Source organism: Diadema antillarum, unplaced genomic scaffold (genome assembly GCF_040938485.1).
Source record: "Diadema antillarum isolate AM-2024a unplaced genomic scaffold, OU_Dant_1.0 seq00001333_RagTag, whole genome shotgun sequence".
Taxonomy (NCBI): domain Eukaryota; kingdom Metazoa; phylum Echinodermata; class Echinoidea; order Diadematoida; family Diadematidae; genus Diadema; species Diadema antillarum.
The window spans coordinates 324,337-344,937 of NW_027272103.1; the positions used below are offsets into that span (position 1 = coordinate 324,337).

General features: G+C 41.1%; 1 protein-coding gene across 1 annotated transcript in view; it reads left to right on the top strand.

The window, feature by feature from the left end:
- Window positions 1–16,509, top strand: part of LOC139708403 (isoleucine--tRNA ligase, cytoplasmic-like) — a 31,465-nt gene extending 14,956 nt beyond the window's left edge. The window contains exons 11-25 of the mRNA XM_071620356.1: window positions 933–1,123; window positions 1,605–1,805; window positions 2,502–2,594; window positions 3,507–3,611; window positions 4,504–4,674; window positions 5,689–5,833; window positions 6,475–6,595; window positions 7,268–7,359; window positions 8,559–8,758; window positions 9,780–9,966; window positions 10,636–10,923; window positions 11,354–11,449; window positions 12,327–12,503; window positions 13,458–13,767; window positions 16,439–16,509. Of these exons, the coding sequence (XP_071476457.1) occupies window positions 933–1,123; window positions 1,605–1,805; window positions 2,502–2,594; window positions 3,507–3,611; window positions 4,504–4,674; window positions 5,689–5,833; window positions 6,475–6,595; window positions 7,268–7,359; window positions 8,559–8,758; window positions 9,780–9,966; window positions 10,636–10,923; window positions 11,354–11,449; window positions 12,327–12,503; window positions 13,458–13,767; window positions 16,439–16,509 (2,448 nt within the window). The remainder of the gene's footprint in view (window positions 1–932; window positions 1,124–1,604; window positions 1,806–2,501; window positions 2,595–3,506; window positions 3,612–4,503; window positions 4,675–5,688; window positions 5,834–6,474; window positions 6,596–7,267; window positions 7,360–8,558; window positions 8,759–9,779; window positions 9,967–10,635; window positions 10,924–11,353; window positions 11,450–12,326; window positions 12,504–13,457; window positions 13,768–16,438) is intronic.
- Window positions 16,510–20,601: the final 4,092 nt, after the last annotated feature.

The window sequence follows — 20,601 nt, forward strand, 5'->3', positions numbered from 1 at the left end:
CGGCAAGTGTACCGGCCACGGGAAGGTAGGAGAACGAAATCCATTCAGTTGCCAAAACTGGGTTTTGAAATTGCGTTTGATCGTCTATAGAAGATGTTCTTACTCTTATATCATAGATACTGCAGATGGCTGTTTTCTCAGTCACAGAGTGATACGGTTTGATACTGGATGTGACTATTAAATACAGATTTAATAATTGATACATCATGAACATGATTTGAAAAGAAAAAATGGTTATACGTTCTTCTCAAGATATAAGTCACAACTGTATCTTGATACTCCGAATTCAACACGTTCTGAATGATGCCAGTTTTTGTTTTGTTTTTGCTTTTGATGTTGTTGACACCCTTGTTGCTTTTGCTGTGGGTGCTTGTGCTTGTGTGCGTACGTGAGTGTGGGGGACGATGTATTTTGTTTATTTTTATCTTTATTTTATTATTTGTTATCATCCTGCAGCGACTATGTGCACTTAGTGTAGTTTTCGATTTGTGCAAATTGTTAAACCCATCTTAGCGCGGGTTACTATACTTGGTGGATGTGAAGACTGTGTGTGGTATCTCCAAGGAGGTACTAGGCGAGCCTAGTACCTCCTTGGTATCTCCCCGGTTGGTACGTGACGCTGGTACGTGACGCTGCGACTTGTCCGGCCTGCATGTGGGTGTACAAGGCCACCCAGCTCACGGCGAGCGTGCAGCGCTCGCACGAGCCAGCAAAATCCGCAGAATTTCCAGTCATAAATCGGAACGACCGGCAATGAGAACAGAGATAACGATCGCAACGCTTCGTTGAGCCGCTGAATAGCCCTGAGAGGGTATTTCAGGTTTATCCCTCACAGGGTACTTGCTTGGACTGTTCAAGGCTATCAATTAAATCACCACCACCCGCCGTTGTCCTTTTCCAACCCTCCCTCCTTAAATGCTCTCTCCCTGTAGGATGCGGACAAGAACATCATCAAGAAGCTGAAGAGTATGGGGCGGCTGGTAGACAGCAGCACCTGCAAGCACAGCTACCCCTTCTGCTGGCGCTCCGACACGCCCCTCATCTACAAGGCCGTGCCGAGCTGGTTCGTCCGGGTGGAGCCCATGGTTGAGCGCCTGCTGGCCAACAATCAGATGACCTACTGGTGATTACACACCTCTCCACTCCATCTATCAACTACCCATTTCATTGAAATTACCTGGATCCCCCATATGTTTATTAAATAGATTGTATTTTCTTCGAGATATACTATTCTTGCTAATCCTTTTGTAATCATGAAAAATCAGTGTCTTTCTATTCTTGAATACTTATCAAGAAGTAACAGCTCATCAAATAATTTAGATTAAATGAATGGTCAGGTTAGCAACCTAAAGGGGAGATATAATATTTATAAATTGTAACAAAGTGTTTAGGTCTTGTTTTAGGCAGAGCAGGGTCCAAGTAGCTTTTATGAGTACAAATATTTCTTCGATTTGCACAGTTGTGTCCTCCATTGTTTCCTTTTTTCTTGATGCCATATAAGTAGGTGCTTTCTAGTGCCCTTTCCTGATTTCAAGCCCTTATCTTTATTACTCTTCTGAAAGATTGTTTGTGATTCTCTACAAATTTCCTGCTTTGAAATAAAGGGTTCCAGAGTTTGTGAAAGAGAAGCGCTTTGCCAACTGGCTGCGTGACGCTCACGACTGGGCGGTGTCCAGGAACCGCTACTGGGGCACCCCGATCCCCCTCTGGGTGAGTGAGGACCTCCAGGAGATTGTCTGCGTGGGCTCCATCCAGGAGCTGAAGGAGCTGTCAGGGACGGAGGTCACCGACCTCCACAGGGAAAGGTGAGGATCAACATCAAAAGACTGTTTTCTGTAACATATTCAAATTCTATTAATGCTATGTTCATGAACAATTGCCTTAACTCTTTATGTGCAAGGGTGTAAACCCCCCGTGTGCCACACTCTTCTGAGACTGCACCATAGGCATTCTTTGGAATACATTCTGATTTTCACCTCCATGTAACTGTTTATAGATTTTTGTTATGCTGGACATGCAATGAGCAATGTTGTAGAGAAAATTCCGAGCTTTGCTCTGACGTAAATTTATGACAAGTATATGGTTATTTTGCTTGCAAATGACCACTATAGCTGCATTATTGTCTAGGCATATACTTTTGCACACAAAACAGTGACACGAGCTTAGAATTTATCAGAAAATCTAATAGGGAACACCGCTTGATATTCAATCACCACACAATGCAAGATACCTGTGAGAGGAAGTGAATTGCGAGTAAAGCTTGTACTGTACTGTGGCATTTGGCAATTTATCGATCGATCTGGGCGGGTTTGTGCGTTTGAGTAAAATATGCAAACTTGGCACGCCATCGACTGAGTTGAATGTGCGAACATGGCATATAAAGAATTAAGAGGGGAAGCTTCCAAAAAAATAGTCATGTGGAATTTAGACAATTGAATTGGAGTAGGTATATGTGTACCTAAGGAATGACCAAACTTTCTCTGCCTCCCTTATTCATCCAGTGTTGACAAGCTGACCATCCCATCCAAGAGACCTGGCATGCCACCCCTCCGCAGAATCTCAGAGGTCTTTGACTGCTGGTTCGAGAGCGGAAGGTAAGAAAAAAAATTGTGAATGTTAACCATTATCACATCGATCGACTTGAAGGAAAAACACCACTCCGTGTTCAATTTAAATGAAATAGAAAAAGTGAAATCCAACGAACAGAACAATGATAGTGTTAACAAAAATAAGCCAAAAATGAGAAACTTAAAGCAAGTTTTGACGTTTCACCTTGTATATATGAGACAGGGATATTGGTCACAATCTGTAATGCAAATCAGACAAGTTGATGGCGTGTGCATCACAAGTCCTTTATTTGGTTATTCACAATTCTTCAGTGCATTTCCTTTTATGGAATAAAAGTCAGAGGAAGCAGTCATTCCTTTGCATTTTATTGTCCTTAAAGTTGAAAGGATTACAGCATTGGTGTTTCTCTGTAGAGGAGCAGCTCTAATTACTTACTGCCTGGTATGCTTCTATTGGCATTTAGGGCAGCAATGAACATCCTCCACTTCTCGTGGTCCCAAGCGAGTCTCTGGATAGATCCTTGTGAATGATTTAGGGCCTTTAATTCTCCCTCCACTTTTCTTCTCCAGGTGGTCTTGGGACGTATTGAACCCATACCCCACCCTATTTTTTTATAGAAAAGCACAGTGAGCATCAACTTTGCACATATTTATGTCCTTCTGTCTATATTGTCACTTTAACCAGGGATCATGGAACTCATTGAACATAACAGAGGTGGTACCGAAGTTGAGCAAAAGATTAAGAAAATAAACCACGCATGAGTGATTGTTCCAGGCAATATTGTGTGCAAGCACTTCCCCTTTTATTTTTGTTTATTCTCCCTTCTTTTTCACTGATTTAAATTTCATTATCATCCAATCTGGGATCATAATCAGATAAAAAGTAAAAGTTTCAGATAACACCAGATGAAATAAGATGCTCTTCTCTCCTCCACACAGCATGCCGTACGCCCAGGTGCACTACCCGTTTGAGAACAAGAAGGAGTTTGAGGACAGCTTTCCAGCCAACTTCATCGCTGAGGGTATCGACCAGACCAGGGGATGGTAAGATCTATCTTCCTTTGCCCCATTGTGTAAGCATTGTGACATACAGACTGTAACACTCAGTATCATAACAAGGAACTATCAATAAATGTCCCTGGATTGAATGACCTAGATTAGATGTCCCTAGAAGGAATGATGAGAAGTTACATTTGCTTACAAGTTTGTTCGAAACATAGATGGCCATGTCAGGAATGAATCATACCAGTTTTGTAAACAGTTGCAGCTCTGTACGAGAGATGTGCGGGAAATGAGTGATGGCTGATGACAACATCTTCATAATTGTAGACTGTAGGGCCAGGGTTTGTTTGTTTGTTTGTTTGTTTGTTTGTTTGTTTGTTTGTTTGTTTTTCTTTTTTAGTGATTGGTTTCCTGTCATTTGTTTTCTTATTGGTAAGGTATACATATAAGAATTAATTGTCACTGTTGACTAATCTAGGGGCCCCATGGTTGAGAAAGGCACACATGGGAGCCGTGTTAATATGAATCCCACAGACTGTACAAATGTCAGACTACATTGTATCTTAAAGGTTGTTTGGGGGGGGGGAAGAGTATTTGAAAGAAAACTGCTTTTAACATGAGATTCCATGGCAGCAGTGTGTACTCCAGTCAGGAGAAAAATTAGGATCGCAATGAAATTTGGTCAGTGTTGGCTATCTTATTTTTGTGAGGTTTATGAACTACAGAGATTGATGAAAGGAGTGGTTAAGAGTGATGTGCTGTAACAATAGAATGAATGTTGAGAAGCAGAAGGCCGTAGCTCCTCCCTGACTGTGAACAGTAGTAATGCCCAGTAGTTGTCTAAAGAAACAACATGTATGTTTGAACATTTCCATTTCCTTTTACCATCTAACTCATTAGTTTTATTCATTTATCTGTTTCCTTTTGCTGTCAGGTTCTACACCCTGATTGTGCTGTCCACGGCTCTCTTCGACAAGCCACCATTCCAGAATCTCATCGTCAACGGGCTGGTCCTGGCCTCGGATGGAACCAAGATGAGCAAGCGCAAGAAGAACTACCCGGATCCCATGAATGTTGTCCATGCCTATGGTGCGGATGCTCTCAGGTGAGGAGAGCCATTGAAAGATTTTTCAAAGGAATGGTATAGTTTTGGATGAGATAGGGATTCACATTTTAACATTTTTGCAAGATAATTAGAAACCACATATCGTCGCTGGGGCGACAAGACCTCGTATCTACAAAATGTCAAATGTTCAGGAGAGCCAAAAAACATGACGGCCAAAGCACTGCAGCGAATGGGATAGCCTTTCCTTTGACATGCCGTGGTGGCTTCATTTTTGGAGTAAGACATTTGGGATTTGGACAGGACATCACTTAACCCATTATCTGACCATTAATCCAAAAAAGTCAATTTCACCAAATTTGCAGATACAAGGTCTTGTCACCCAAGCGACGATATATGAAATATCAAAGAGCATACAATTCTAAGAGGAATTAAAATGTTATTTGAGGAAAATCAGTTTTGGAATTGGTTGAGATATCAAAAATCAATGTAAAACAAGGTGGTCCTAATAAAAGGGGGGGGGGTTCCACATTTTTATTTGGACCATCTTTTATTTCATTTTATTTGGATCACCTGAAATGATTGATTTTTGGAGCCAAGCTTGAATTGTGGGTGGCACTGTGGACTTGAAGATTGTGCACTGCTTTTACAGGTTTATGGTTTGAGGCCTGCCATTGCACTTTTATTCTTGATCATGCCCCTCACCTCTCAGGTGTAGAAAAAGTTTACAGGGAGAAAGCCGATTGTTACTGTATCTGGATCTAGTGTTTTTTTGTCCAAAAAAAAAAAAAATAAATAGCTGCAGGAAGCCACATAGGGAGTCAAGTTAGTGTATTCAAGGTATAACGTTGATTCCAGTACTACTAGGGTATTATTGTGCTGTGAGCTACTACCAGCACCAAGACACAGTTCACAGCAAGTAAATAGTAACAATCTGTAATAGGTCTTCATGTTTGTAGAGTTTCACCTTTGCAGTCGACCCATGCACCAGTGACCAAACCTTGCTTCAAGCAGGCATTAAGATATCCCATCTGATTTGTTGCCGACAAATGGCAGGTTGTACCTGGTCAACTCCCCTGTGGTGAGGGCTGAGAGCCTTCGCTTCCAGGAGAATGGGGTGCGTGATGTGCTCAAAGACATCTTCCTACCATGGTTCAACGCTTACCGCTTCCTCATGCAGAACGTGGACCGACTACAGAGGGTGAGGAGTAACATAGACAGGGACGTCTTTCTTTCAGGGCTTTGAAGCGGTGCCCTTTGCTTGTGCACCATTTCTATATTATGCTTAGACAGGGTATTTACTTTAAAAATTGAAATCAGTGGCATGGATCCATTGGAAGGGGAATGGGACAGCAAGTAGAGAATTGGACATTAAAGGTCATATATCCCTTTTGCAAACATCACCAAATTTTGCAGGTTTGAAGGATAATGTCTCCCAAGATTGTATATGAAATCTTACAGTAATACACCTCAGAGCTTTTTAACAAAGAAATGAAGAACTAACCCCATGTCAAATACACTCCCCTTTTGTACTGGAAATAATGGTTGGAATTCGGGGGGGGGGGGGGGGGGGAGGGGTCCAAATAAATTCACTGAAAACTTCCATCTTGAACAAGTTTTCAGTTTTATCATTCTTAGAGAAGGTCTCAGTTACATCTTTCTGTAATATGCCAGCTTATGAAAGGAATCTAATAGTAATATTCAGGATTGCAAAAGGGACACACAAACTTCAGCTCTGTTAACAGAATTGTTGCAACAGAGAAAAAAAAATCAAATTATGAAATCAAGACATCGATTGAGTATCAAGTATTCTACCGTCTTTCTCTTTTGTCTGTGTTTCAGGAGGAGAAGGTGTCCTTCCTACACAACGAGAAAACTTTCAGGCCATCTGATAACATCATGGACCGCTGGATCCTTTCCTTCACCCAGTCCCTCACCAAGTATGTCCAGAAAGAGATGGCTGGTGAGTACTCAGTGAGCTCTCTTTGATTTCATGTCTCATGGTAATGTAGTGACGATTCACCCGGTGAATGACTCCGATGGAGTGATTTCTTGGTTAGGACTTGAACCTACAATCTCCTGATTGCTGGTCAGGCGTGATATCCAGTGGACTACCAAGCTTCCACCCAATAGCCAATGATGCTTCTGATACCCTGTCATGTAGCAGTTAAGTTGTTACAAGAAGAATGTGTTTTAGGGCATGATGTTAAATCAGTGTACCAAATAAGATGATATGTAGGTTTATTAAAACTCTTGGTACTTTCAAGGCAAATGACATTCTGATCATTTGGATAGAAAAATTTGTCCTCCTAGCTTGTGAATGTAACAAGACTTGTGAGATATTTCTATCTGCAGTATGATAAATGTCTAATGAATGCTTAACATTTGTCATGTGGTAAGATTTAGAACTTTGAATCTGTATTGGGCAGACAGACCTTAAAGTGTTAATTATACTTCTTGCTCAGATTGTGTCCTTTGCTACCTTTGGGTTGTAACTGTGAATTCAATATGCTCTCTTTATTTGACATTACATGTTCATATATCCAAGTATTGCTACTAAATATGATTTCTTTAACCCCAATTACTGTATGGAATGATATTAGTCTTTCCTCTTGCTGCCTTATGCCATGCTCAGCCTATCGCCTCTACACTGTGGCACCGCGACTCGTGAAGTTTGTGGACATGCTGACCAACTGGTATGTGCGCTCAAACAGGAAGAGACTCAAGGTGAGATATCCCAGAATGCATCAGTCATCGTGGTGAATTAAAAAAAAAAATTACAAACAAATTTCGGGAAGTGTTTATTGTAGTACTGTTAAAGTGAAAATCTTCACTGGCTGGAAATTTACGTCTATTTTGCCTAACAGAAAACCAGCATGAAAATAAAAGTGAAATTTTTTTTTTGCATGTTCCATGCGCTATAATTTCATATCGTTGATTTCAAGGTAAGTATATTGTAGGGGTATAACTTCTTTGTATTTTGTAGTTGTCTTCCGTAGGCTTGACCTGTAGCATGAGCGAATTTGATGTTGTAATGCAGACCATTTAATGTTTACCATAGTATCTACTGCCAAAAACCCCTAGCCACTGTGGCAGTGGTGAGTTGTTTGAAGTGTTTGCTCAATTGTTTTGACCATCCATGAAATCCGTCTCACTAACCAAACGCAAAAAACAGATAAAAAAATTACTCGCATGAAAAATTCCCACTTTTACAGTTTGTGTTTTTGCAGAACTTGCACCACTTCTTAAAGGGGATGGCTAGTAACTGATCAGTGGGAATGCTGGGGGATGATTATTCAAATCCTTGTGGGATTCATTTAAGAGTACATTATATATCTATTGTTGTGTGAAAATTAATTGCTTCAGAATGGTCTCATATTCAAGTAATGTGCAGTTTTAATGTAACGGCCCGTTAACGATCGCCCTGTCACTGTACAGGCATGCTAACCTGCAAACATTAAACTACACATTACTTGAATATGAGACCATTCTGAAGCAATTAATTTTCACCCAACTATAGATATATAATGTACTCTTAAATGAATCCCACAAGGATTGGAACAATCATCCCCCAGCATTCCTGCTGATCAGTTACTAGCCATCCCCTTTAAAGGGGGTATCTCGCTGAGCAGCGAATGTTTGTTAATGTAGCAAATTTTAGGTTTCATCAGGGTTCATAAGCAGTTGCAATCAAGTTTGTAAACAGTTGCAGTCAAATGCACAAACAGTTTTTTCTTGTCACAAAGAAATTTGTTTACAAACATCAATTGCAACTGTTTGCGAACCCGGATGAAAGTCAAATTCACTAAACTTTGCTATTTTCGCAAACAATCACCGCTCATCCTTCATTGAGACACCCCTTAATAGTAATGCAAGAGGAAACAAGGGGTGACTCCTCAATGCTGTGCCGAATTTGTCCTCCGCAGGGCGAGGGTGGAGCCAAAGACTGTCAGGATGCTCTCCAGGCGCTCTTCAGTGTCCTCTACTGCATGGTGCGAGTGATGGCGCCCTTCACGCCATTTCTGACGGAGCACATGTACCAGAACCTGCGGCACTTGGTGGACTCTGACTTGGCCGACGGGCAGGACACGAGGAGTGTGCACTACCTGATGCAGCCCAAGCCAAGGTTTGACCAAAGATCATACCACTCTTAGCCTATCAACCCTCGGGAGGGGAGGGGGGGGGGGGGGGGGGCACTAGGCAGATGATCCTTGCATCTCTGAAATGTGCTGCTCAAAACGAACAATTCTATCTGAAAAATAGAGGGCTCCAATGAAAAAGAATATTTTGCTCTACCATATGACTGACTACATTGAATAATTAGAATGGCTCGACACAATGCCAAACCACAGAATTAGGCTTCTGAGACTTTAAATGGGTTAGGTGACATTCAGATTCCTACTTATCTCATCCAGCCTCATGTCAAAGTGTCTTGCAGTGACAGTGGGCGAGTTTAAACATTTGTGGTATTGAGGCAGTTTCCCATTGTAGAAGCACTGCTCTGAGTTGATTAAGTGACCAACAAAACTTCATTGCAGTCCATTTCTGCATCTCATATTTCAATATATTACAATAGATTCTTGTGGAATATAGTCCCACAAAAAAGCCCAAAAAACGACAACAACAAAAAGCATAGATCATCACATCATACCTCAAACCCAGCATTATTTATCATAATTTGACTGCATGTTGCTTGTACTTACATGTATTCATATTTGCTGGATATAAATGTCATTTAACATGAAACCTGAACTTGAAGTTTGTTTCCCTTAGCTTGAAACGTATACCTGTCTGAATTTTTTCATGTGACTAAACTGTACTTTTCTGTACTTGTAAATATAGGAGAGTGAATATGAAGAATTTGAACACAAAAACTGATAATGCCCTTTTCACATTTTCAGTAAGGTCATAGTCAAATAGAGAAAAATAAAATCTTTTAATTGATACAAGGTTTGTTACATAATGAGATATTTTTGAAGATACATGTATTATTAAAATTGTCACATTAATTGTAATTATTGTCTATGCTTTTCAGCAGCTTTAATCTCAGACATCTCAGTTAGATTAAAAGAGATATATTTGTTTTTGCATTTAAACTCTTCTTAAATATATACTTGTATATATTTCATATTGCTTTCTCATTGCAGGGATGACCTGATCGACAGCAAGATAGAGAGTGCTGTCGCCAACATGCAGACGGTCATCGAGCTGGCCCGCGTGCTGCGAGACCGCAACACCATCCCGACCAAGTACCCGCTGAAGGAGGTGGTGGTGGTGAACCCCAGCAAGGAGTGCCTGGATGATATCCGTTCCCTGGAGAAGTACATCATTGAGGTGAGGCTGGCTTCTGTCCTGAAGGTCTGGTCCATCTCTATACAATGGCTGCATAAATGTTAAAAAGCTGGGCCCTGTTGCATAATAAAAAAGATGCATTCCAACGTAAGCGAGGTATCAACTAATCAGAATCGAGAGTTCAAAGACTTACATTCGATTTTCTGATGTATGTGTGATATCAACTTTTATGCAATAGGTCCCTGGTTGTGCATTTAAACCAACAAGTCTCCCGTGATTCAGTCGGGGGAATGTGTCTGTCCAAGTTGCAGTAGTGTGGATTTTGATGTACATTGTATAATGTGCCAATGATTTTGCCCGGTGTGATAATCGTAGGAGTGTAACACTGTTATGGGGGTTATTTCTCTAAGGCTTACTTGCTATGATTAATTTTTTGACTTTCTTTTTAGTGAGAGATTACAAACCAGATATTTGACATTCAATACTTGTTTTATTTCTTTAGACCCAAATTGTAGTAATTTCCAAATTTTCATGCATTTCGCACAACCAGCAACTAGCGTGAAAATATTTCTGCATGTCCTATGTTTCTGTTTGTTGATGTCGGTGGAAATAGAATACAAGCAATACTCATCTTATCCGGCCGAACACGAAAAAGTACTCACACGAAAATTTCCACTTTTTACAGTAAATGATATCATTTGACATCCACAGGAACTCAACGTGAGAAAGGTCACAACCTCTCAGGACAAGGCAAAGTACCGCGTGGAGCTCCACGCCGAGCCCGACCACATGATCCTGGGCAAGCGGCTGAAGGGTGACTTCAAGCGGGTGGCGGCCGCTATCCAGAAGCTCTCCGATGCCCAGCTGGAAGGCTTCTTAGCCAAAGGCGAGATCGAGGTCGAAGGTTACACCCTGGGCAAGGACGACCTGCGGCTCAGCTACACCATGGGGCAGTCGCCCACAGAAACTTCACAGTACCAGGCCCACTCAGACGGAAAGGTGAGGTCAAAAGGCAACTAGCATACCTCAGTGGTGTCACTAAGCTTGAAAAATGAACTTTTTTTGGTTGTCGTAATTAGTGTTGTATTCCCCTACCATACAGAAGCCATTAGTTTTGAGGAATTATGAGTATGTATAGTTTGTTAGCTCATACCTGTAGGATCAAAACGTGTTTGCTATTGTCAGTCTCAGGAACAATATTTCATGTATGTTATCATTTTCTTGCAGTATTATTACTTTATCAATCTTTTATATCTCCCTTTTACTTGAATGAGATGAAATTGATAATTTGACATATGAGAGTTCTAGTAACTTGACTGTCCTCTTTTCATCTATTATATAACAAAAATATATATATATATTTATTTCTCCAACTGTGACAGCCCAGTGCATCTTTCTCTTCTTTCTCCCATCATTTGGTCATCTCTAGATCCTGGTCCTCCTGGATGTGACTCCGGACCAGTCCATGCTGGATGAGGGGGTGGCGCGCGAGGTCGTCAACCGCATCCAGAAACTGAGGAAAAAGGTATCAGGCATAAACCATTGTCATCACTTCAAGTCCTCGGGGAAACTTTGCTCCAGAGATTACCATTGTGTCAAACAAAAATTTACTTATTTGGGAGAAAACAGGAACTTCAGTTTTCTAAAATGCTTTGCCAATTTAAGAATTACAATTATTTCGGCAGTTAAAGATTAAATAACAATTCAGCAAAAGAAAAAAAAAAATATGAACAACAACAACCTTGAATGAAAGAAGCTTTGCTCTACCTCATTAAACACTAACAATGAATCTTTAAAATGTCGGTTTAAAAGAAACAAAATAGCACCAAACCACAGAACTGTGTTTTCTTGGACTAGATGGATTTTAAAGCTGTAATGTGTATGGTGCAATGTGAGTGCAGTTTTCTCCTGCTATAGGATCACTAAGTAGGTGCTAAGTTTATAGTGTGTGAGGCCCAGGGTAGTGTGATCAACTGCTGTAGGATGATTTACATAATAAATGACAGCTTTTCAGGGCATTGTTGATATTATTGCCCCGAGGGTTCTTGACCTCATGTTATGAAATTGACATCCACGATTTCGACCAATCAGAATCGAGGATTCGTCAAATAAGATACTTACAAGATGTTACTTCAAGAAATAATCAGCTCTTTTTTCTTTCTTTTTTTGAAGGACTCGTGATGGCTCCAGTCCATTGTAAAACAAAAGTTAGATAGAATTACATTTGAGGCCTATTTGATATTGATATGCACCCTTTTATCTTTGAGTGTTTGCATAATTTATTTGCAAATATTCACACATACTGGTTTGATCTGCTGTCTCTTCTTGTTCAACTCTGTGATAAAAAGAAAAGGGGGTGCAAGAGTTTACCACAAGCTATCCTTGAATTTTATTTATTACAGGCTCACCTGGTTCCAACAGATGAGATCACCATCTTCTACCAGGTGGACCCGCCCAGCGACCGCCTCACACAGATCATCCCCGCCCACGAGGAGTACATCTTCAGCACCATCAAGCAGCCACTCCTGCCCTTGCCAACACCCAATGGCACCGAAGAGATCATCAGGGAAACATTTCAGGTGAGTGTGGCTGCTTTCTCAGTATCTGCTTAATAGATTCTTTTTGTCCAGTTATCTTTTGTCACGTTTATGTTTTTTAATCATGCACATGCTAATCTCTCTATTTGATTTCATGTCCTGCCCTCTGTTTTTGATTTTTTCTTTCTTGAAGCCCTTTCATCCTTCACATATCAATGTGTGTCATTTAACCATCACTGTGCATCACTCATCAATCCTGTTATCTATTGAAAAATATGTATAGAGATGTATAGATAAGGAAGATGGATAGATAGATAGACAGACAGATGACAGATACATACGTACGTACATACATACATACATACATACATTGTACATACATACATACAAACACACGTCATCAGCTCCAGCCCATATCCAAGCAATGGGTTTATCAGTTTCTATCCTGTATCCCCAGCTCATATTTATGTCGAGTGTGACTTTAGAGTCCAAAGCTGGTGGTGAAAGGCACCACATATACATATATACATACATAAATACATACGTACTTACATACATACATACATACAGACAGACATACATACATACATACATACATACAGACAGACATATATACCTACATACATACATACATACATACATACATACAATACATGCACGCAGAGGAGAGAGTAAGAGATGCTATTTTAGTCTTTGGATTTATTGAAAGCTCATCACTTTGTATGTAATTGGTAATCAATTTATCAATCTCTTTGTCTTTCTATTTCTGTACATATACAGTTTTGAATCACTTTTAATTGTGTATGCCATCCTTCCCGTATCTGCCCAACAGTCAGTAAATCTTCACATTCATGAAATTATTTACTTTATTGTATGTTGCTCTTTAGGGCAGTTTGTTAATCAGTTGCAATAAGTCAGTAAATCTATTGAGTTTCATCTAACTGCACTCCCCACAAGTATTGATCTTACTTTCTCTGTTCTTGTCCTCATCTTCAGCTCAAGGGTCCCAGTCTGGAACTGGTCATCGTCCGGGGTCATCACGGGTCCTCTGCCTCCTCGGCATCGCAGTCGGCAAAGGTGGTCGCCACGGGCAACGGCCCCACCCCCTTCTGCAAGTTCATCAATGTGGAGTTGTGCGACGCGAAGCCCGCCCTCGGCGCCAGGAGCACGCGCGGGACCGTCCTCCTTGAGAACCCTCCCGGTGATTTCTTGCTGACCGTCGACCAGCTGGTCAACCACGTCAGGGTCATTTTCGGCCTTCATGGGAAGGCCCTCGCTCTCTACCGGTCAAGGAATAAAAGCAACGGTGAGTTTCCCTCTCCTTGTACTTTTCCAATTGTCAGTCGCAAATGGAAAAATCTACAATGCAAGCAGTGTTTCTGAATCAATGGAGGAAAGTAAGGTTTCTCAAATATTGTAATTTTGCACAGACATCATCTTCAAAATATTTTGCTTCCCATGGTCATCTGGAAAATCTGTGTTAGAACTCTAGAATCTTGATGATTGTGGATTCTGTTTGTTTTCATTACTTTCGTCATAATCTTTGTCATCTTCTTATGGGGGAGGGGGGTAACTTCTTTTGTCTCGACTTCAACTCGGTCACAGAGGTTATGGGAGAACCTCATTTCTTCTGCACCTGTGGATTCAATTTCCAATCTATAGACAGACAAGGTGCGATGATCAGTTCCAGTTTGTAGTTGTTCAAAAAAAGAAGAAAAGTAAGAGCTTTAATAAGTTGGAAATTGGGGATTCTGACAAAAACAGTGAGGGAATCAAATACTCTTTGCATATTCAAGAAAAGTCAAATGAGAGTTTCAATATTTCTGATATTACATAGATGATGACTGGCGGGGGAGGGAACATACCGAATGTTCCATCTGAAGGGTTTGAAATGCTATTGAGGGAGGTTATAAGTCCCGAGACAAAGTCGAGGGACTTGTAGCCTCCCGAAATAGCATTTCAAACTCCGAGGGTGGAACGTTTGGTACATGTCCCCGACAACAAAAGTCATCATCTGTTATATTATATGGCTTAGTCAAATACCATCATCTGTTTTGGGTCGATATTATAGTCAAAGTAATCTGAGAAAACTTACCTTCAACTTGTCACAGAAACTTAGGTCTATGTTGAGCGTGGAGAATTTCCAAAGTCTGAAGAACGTGAACTTATACAATGTAGTTATGTACAGTACTTTGTGTGCAGACCGCTGGGCTACAGTGACCGGTTAGTGTAATCTACTTGTAGAAGATTTTCACCCTACATCCATGAAAGTGGAGGTGCTGGTGGGAGTCAATCTTGTTGGAGTTTATTTGGGATATGTTCACTGGAGAAGTTGACGCAGCATACTCACGAATCTGCTGTGGCTATGCTGGCGGTGAAGCTGGAACAATTTCCATAGTACCACTGCTTGTTGATGCCGATAGATTCCTGGCGCTACTCATGCGCGTAGATTTAGGCCTACTCTGGGCTAGTAGGGGTAGGACTGTGCTTGTTGAAGGACCAGAACCATGTTCTGATAATGATGTACTGGTACAGGCAGTATTGTACTGACATTGTTCTGAAATTGTGAAACTCATTCGTCATTTTTGTGCGTCTTGAATTCTGGAGTAATGTTTCAGACTAGATTCTGCCTTGTGACCAGAAACTGCCATGATATGACGTGCTTCAAAGCCTGCTGCGTCGAGAGTTGTGATAGTCGTTGCACGCAAACAGTGATTCGTGTATTTTGTAGAACAGTTTGCTTCAGTTGAAATTTTCACCATCATTGATCCCAGGGTGTTCTTGCCAACAGGCATATTGTCATACCATGGAGTTTGGCTATCAGGACTGAATTTAGCCTTTGGTCATTGCCACAAGAATGCGCATGAAGGATTAAGTCGTGACATGTAAGAACAGAATGACTTCACTGGGCAATCATCTGAAGCAGTCTCATACATTCTACCTGTTTGGCTTTCCTCACCGTCACCGCCAAACTCACCAGGATGATTTTCTGTTAATTTGTCTTTCTTCACATAGATGTAGGATCGGTTGGTTGAGTCTGTTGCAGTAGCAAAGTCGTCTTTCTTCATGTCTCGTAGGTTTTCGCGACCGCGATTACAGAAATGAAGCATGACTTCCACGAAAGCTTTATTTTGAAGTCCTCTTGGTGTAGAAACATCCAAAGCTGAAGAGTTCTTAATTTTGATCATGTAGTCCTTTGTGATTAGCTCCTTGTGTTTGATAACTCCCTTTCCCTCACTTTTGAGCTTCTGCATCATCGCTTGGAACATGTCGTCAGCAGGTTTGAAAATAGTACTGTTCGTGATATCAATTGATTTCAAAGTGGCGCATCAAACCATACCTTATTGATATCATGGTATGCTTAGCATAAAGGTCCCCATTGGCTTGCCGTACCTCAGCGTAGAAAATACGGAGAAAATGACATAGTTCAGCGGGGCACTTCTGTTCGACATCAGCGATTGAAATATTCCTTTCCGTGCAGTAATGTCGTAAAACATTCACTGCGTGTTTTGTGACATCCTTCGTGTCCTTTTCTGAAATGATACTGTCGAGTTCGTTGTCGGAAAACAAAGGAAATCTTGCATTTTGCGCAGAATTTTCCGTGGAATCTATGTTCGCAACGTCAACCACCAGCACAACGCACTCGCTCGCTCGTGCAGAGCCAAATTCACTGTGTGCAGGTCTTTCAAATCACACTTTCGTACGCATTACAATAATCGGTCATCTGCTTTTTCACATTGTATGGAATAGGCAAATTTATCCTATCGATTGCGTGAAAAATATGATCGTTCAATCGTTATTGTTTGCCATTTGTTACATGAAAATGTTTTCCTATGGGAGAACATTACAAAAATGTTCTGCCCATGGGTGAACATAACCAATGTGCCTCCATCACGTGACTGTGTTTAGCCAATCACTAACCCGGTATTTGACTAAGCCATTTAATATTATTCTTTGTCCTCCGTTTGATTCCACAGAGCTCAACGCCAAGTCTGTCAAGTCTCTGATGTCGCTGAATGGCAGCACGCTGTATGCCTACGTCAGTTGATGAGGGCAGCAAACACCTTTAGTAGAGAATTTGCAAATCTTTCCTTTTATCTGCATCGTCCTCTCTCTCTTCTCTCTCTCCTCTCTCTATCTATCTCTGTCTAGTGCGTAGCTCAATGTAAGTCAGAACGTAAGGTGTATGTGATACGTGTTAGTGTGTGTCTGTGCATCCAAAAATTCTACAAGATTTGCCTCCTCTTTGTCGACCTGGAAACCATGGAAATGAAGCATTGGCATTTGCTAGGAGGGATGTACTGTAAAACCAGAAATGTTCTCGTGCATAAAACTTTTTCAAATTTTGCAAGTTCTTGTCTACACATGGTATTAAATGCCAGTGGCAATTCACGAATGTTTCATACCGCAAAGAAGGCTGTTGGCTCCAATTCACGAAAGTTTCAGGCCGCGAATGTTTCTAGTTTTACAGTATGGCCCAGTGCAAGTCTCTTGGGGGGACATTGGTTGGTGGAGTCAACCTTTCTGTGTGCAAATTTAGGCACTAGTAGCTGGTAAATGACTGAGGTAAAAAACAAGATTCCATGTTGGATCTACACCATGTGCATCTTTTCCTTGGCGTAGGTTTGATACAGCCAGTATTATTTTGCGAATGAGGTATTACGCATATGAAGGAACAAAGACAGTTTATTGTAACAGTGTCGGCTTGAGATTCTTTTTGTGTCATTGTGAAGTAAGCACAATCCAGAGAAACCTTGTTGAAAGCGAATAAGAAATTTCTACGATTACATTCAATGCAGATGATGAAAAAAAAATCCCTGCTATAACAAAGTGTAATATAGTAAGAACCCTCATCCAAGTAGGTGGAATAGGCAGATAGCCTCATATAACGACAACGCTGGCGTAAGTACTGATATCATATTTCAAATATAGAGAGCACTTGACATCTAGCAGTAAAGAAGAAAAATGAAAATGAAAAATCCACCACGCACCCTCTTAAAGTCATGTCAACCCATGTGAGACGCGTTACTCTCCAAAGGTACTGTGCTATCGTGCATTTATGCATGTTTATGGTAAAATCATATGTGTTGACCTTTGCCAGAAACAATAAATCATATTCCAGGCATAAGTTAGCCATCTGTTTTCACCATTGCTGCTGTCTCAGTGAATGCTGAGCATTCTAAATTTGTGTTGTTTGTGCCCGTATGTAGATTAAGTTTGGTACCGTAAAAGTCTTGTGTCTAACAGCGAGATAAACCCACTGCTAACTCCTGAATGCCATACTGCAGGCCACACTGACATGTAACAGCTTTCTGTGGCACAGGCTTGTCTGTCCTGAAGATTTGCCCGGTTACCTTGGTCACGATTTCTCTCATATTTTGCAGAAAGTGAGATTTGATTTTTCGATGCAGCCAAGTTTGACGACTGCATCTTCCCCATTGTCTGCACTTTGGTAAGCAGGAGAGTGGTGCTGGTTCTCATGCAACCTACCGACAAGTATTCTAAGTTCTAAAAAAAAAGAAAGAAAGAAAAGGTATGGTTTCTTGAAATGAGGTACAGACTATGTCTACTGCCATAGGATGAGTGGCAGATTATATACATGTATTCTTCAGTGGGGCTGCCCCAATCTTTGAAATGTCTGTATGTTGTGACGACAGTGAGAGCACTGGTTTCTTTTGCTGACTGATGGTGTGAGCTTTCTTGCTGCTACAGTGGAGTTTCCCGCTTGTTAACTTTCAGTGCAAGACAAAAGCTTCTGTTACCTTGTGTTTTGATCAAGGAACATGATGCCTTTGTGTCCTTGGATACCGTCAAACATGTAGAGAGAGTACCCCATCCAAATGACGCAAACCAAACTGAAACTAGACCAAAGTGAAACCGCCCTCCTCGATCCATCCTCTACTTGGGGAGGAAAGTCTCACATACATTGTACTCTCTATTCCTCTCTCATAGCGTGTTTCCCATCAGCTCAACTGCAAGGTCATTAGCGATCTCACATGACGATAACGATACCTTGGAATTGTTTCAGTGTCACTGGTAGCTTGGTTTATGATCTACCTAGGAAAGAATGCACCGTTTTCCCTGTGAAGTATTATCAGCCGAATAGAGTCAGAATTCATAAGTAAACCTAACTAAAATTTACTGGTAATGAAGTGTTTTCTCCTTGTGATATCTTCTAGTATACAAATATTGACTGCTCATGAGGATGATAACGCCTCGGGGTGATAGAAGGGTCGGTATGAAAAGCACCTCGGGAATGATAATTTCCACCACCATCCGAATACAGAGCAGTTAATATTTGTTTTATATACCTCATCATTTAAGACTTAACCAAGATCTAGTGCTAGGCAAATACGAAGTAAATTCTAACTGTTCGTCCTAACGTTAGCCCTAAAATCAGGCCACAGCGCTCGCTTGCATGGTTTTCGTGCATTTCGTAGACTACCCAAAACGCACGGTAATCACTCACAGTAAGTCACACGGCCTTCGGTGAGCTCCTGCATAAAAGTAGTCTTGGCAGAAGATTACAGTATACGTCCAGTTTCCCGTCGCTCGTGTTTTAATTCGATATTTCCAACATGCTGAGATTTGTCTCTGCTTCGGGATTCTAAGAAATCCTAAAGACAAAGTGTACGATCTTTGATTCAGCTCACTTCAAATCACAGAGGAGCGCTCGATCATCATGCCATGTTGAAACATGCCTGCTGTGCGCTAGTGCGATGATTGTGCATGTGTTGTATACGATGCGCGTAGTGCACGTCCTTGGAGGGGTTGCGGACACCGTGCGCGAAGTCTAGTGTACGTACTTGTTATGTGTACAAAAGTCGCGGAGGGTTTACGAATTCTATCACGAGGGTTTTGACTTACTATCACGAGGGTTTTGCCTTTCTATCACAAGGGTTTTGCCTTTCTATCACTTACATGAAAACCCTAAGGCAAGATAGACGGGACTACACCTTGTCACATGATATACTTTTGACCAATCAGTGATACGAATCTCACTTATGAGGTATATAATAGGAGATGAAAGCCTTACTTTCATTTTACTCTCTCTTCCCTGCAAAATGCCTCTCAGAAAGTCGTCGGTGATCTCACGTGATGATAGAACCCTACAGTGGTTTCGGTTTCACTCCAAACTTGTGTTATGACCGACCTTAGAGATGATTTCCTTTAACCCCTGTGAAGTGCATCGCATAACCACAAGTCAAGTATCAACCTTGTTTCCAATGTCAAGTTCTACAAGTGTGGCATGTTAACTGTATGTTATACACACAATGATCACAAAATAAGTGCTGTGCTTGTTATTCCCATGATGACATAGTAACGTACTGATGTATAGCAGGGGTTTTACTCTATATCAGTGCAGTTTGTGCTCTGTCTTCGCGGAAATGCTGACTAAAAATCCACAAAGGTATATGCGGCAAAATAATTTGCTGGTAATACACTGACCTGGTCAACCAAGTATATGTTTATGAGATCAGTGCAGAAGAGTATGACTTTTCCCTTCCTTTTCCACCTTACAAGTTACTAGTAGCTGATCATTTGCCTCCTAGGTAATTGATGTAATTATGATTTAATTATGGCTTGCCAGAGTTTTTATTCCCGGGATCATGCATCAATTTCAATTCCATAGATAGGAGTGCAGTTCGAATATGGTTCATATGTGGGTGGCCAGCCATACTGTATATCAATTTATTGAGACCCCCAAATCTTCATTTAGTGAGCATTAGCTTGATAGGGGGCTCCCCATGGGTGGATGGAATACAATATTCACCTGGGTTATGATTGGAGTGTGAGGTATAGGTAGTGGACTGCGCCTGATTGTCTATACTGTGATGTGTGCTTCGGGCGTAAGGGGGTGCGTAGTCGGGTAATTGGCATTACACTGTGTGTAATTCGCGACTGATTAAGTTAAAATGTCAGGGACCATTGTGGACATTTTGACAATTATGGAAATTATGAGATGGATGCACAAGTTCTTGTCATTTGCCACTACCACTCTGAATTTGCACAAATGAGGACACAGTAGAATGTGTGCTTGTGTAATATGTATAGCAAAATGAGGTCTCAGGCTTTCATATGATTTTGTCACACTTTGAGTGATCCCAGGAAATGGGTTTCTTTCTTTCTTTCTTTCCAT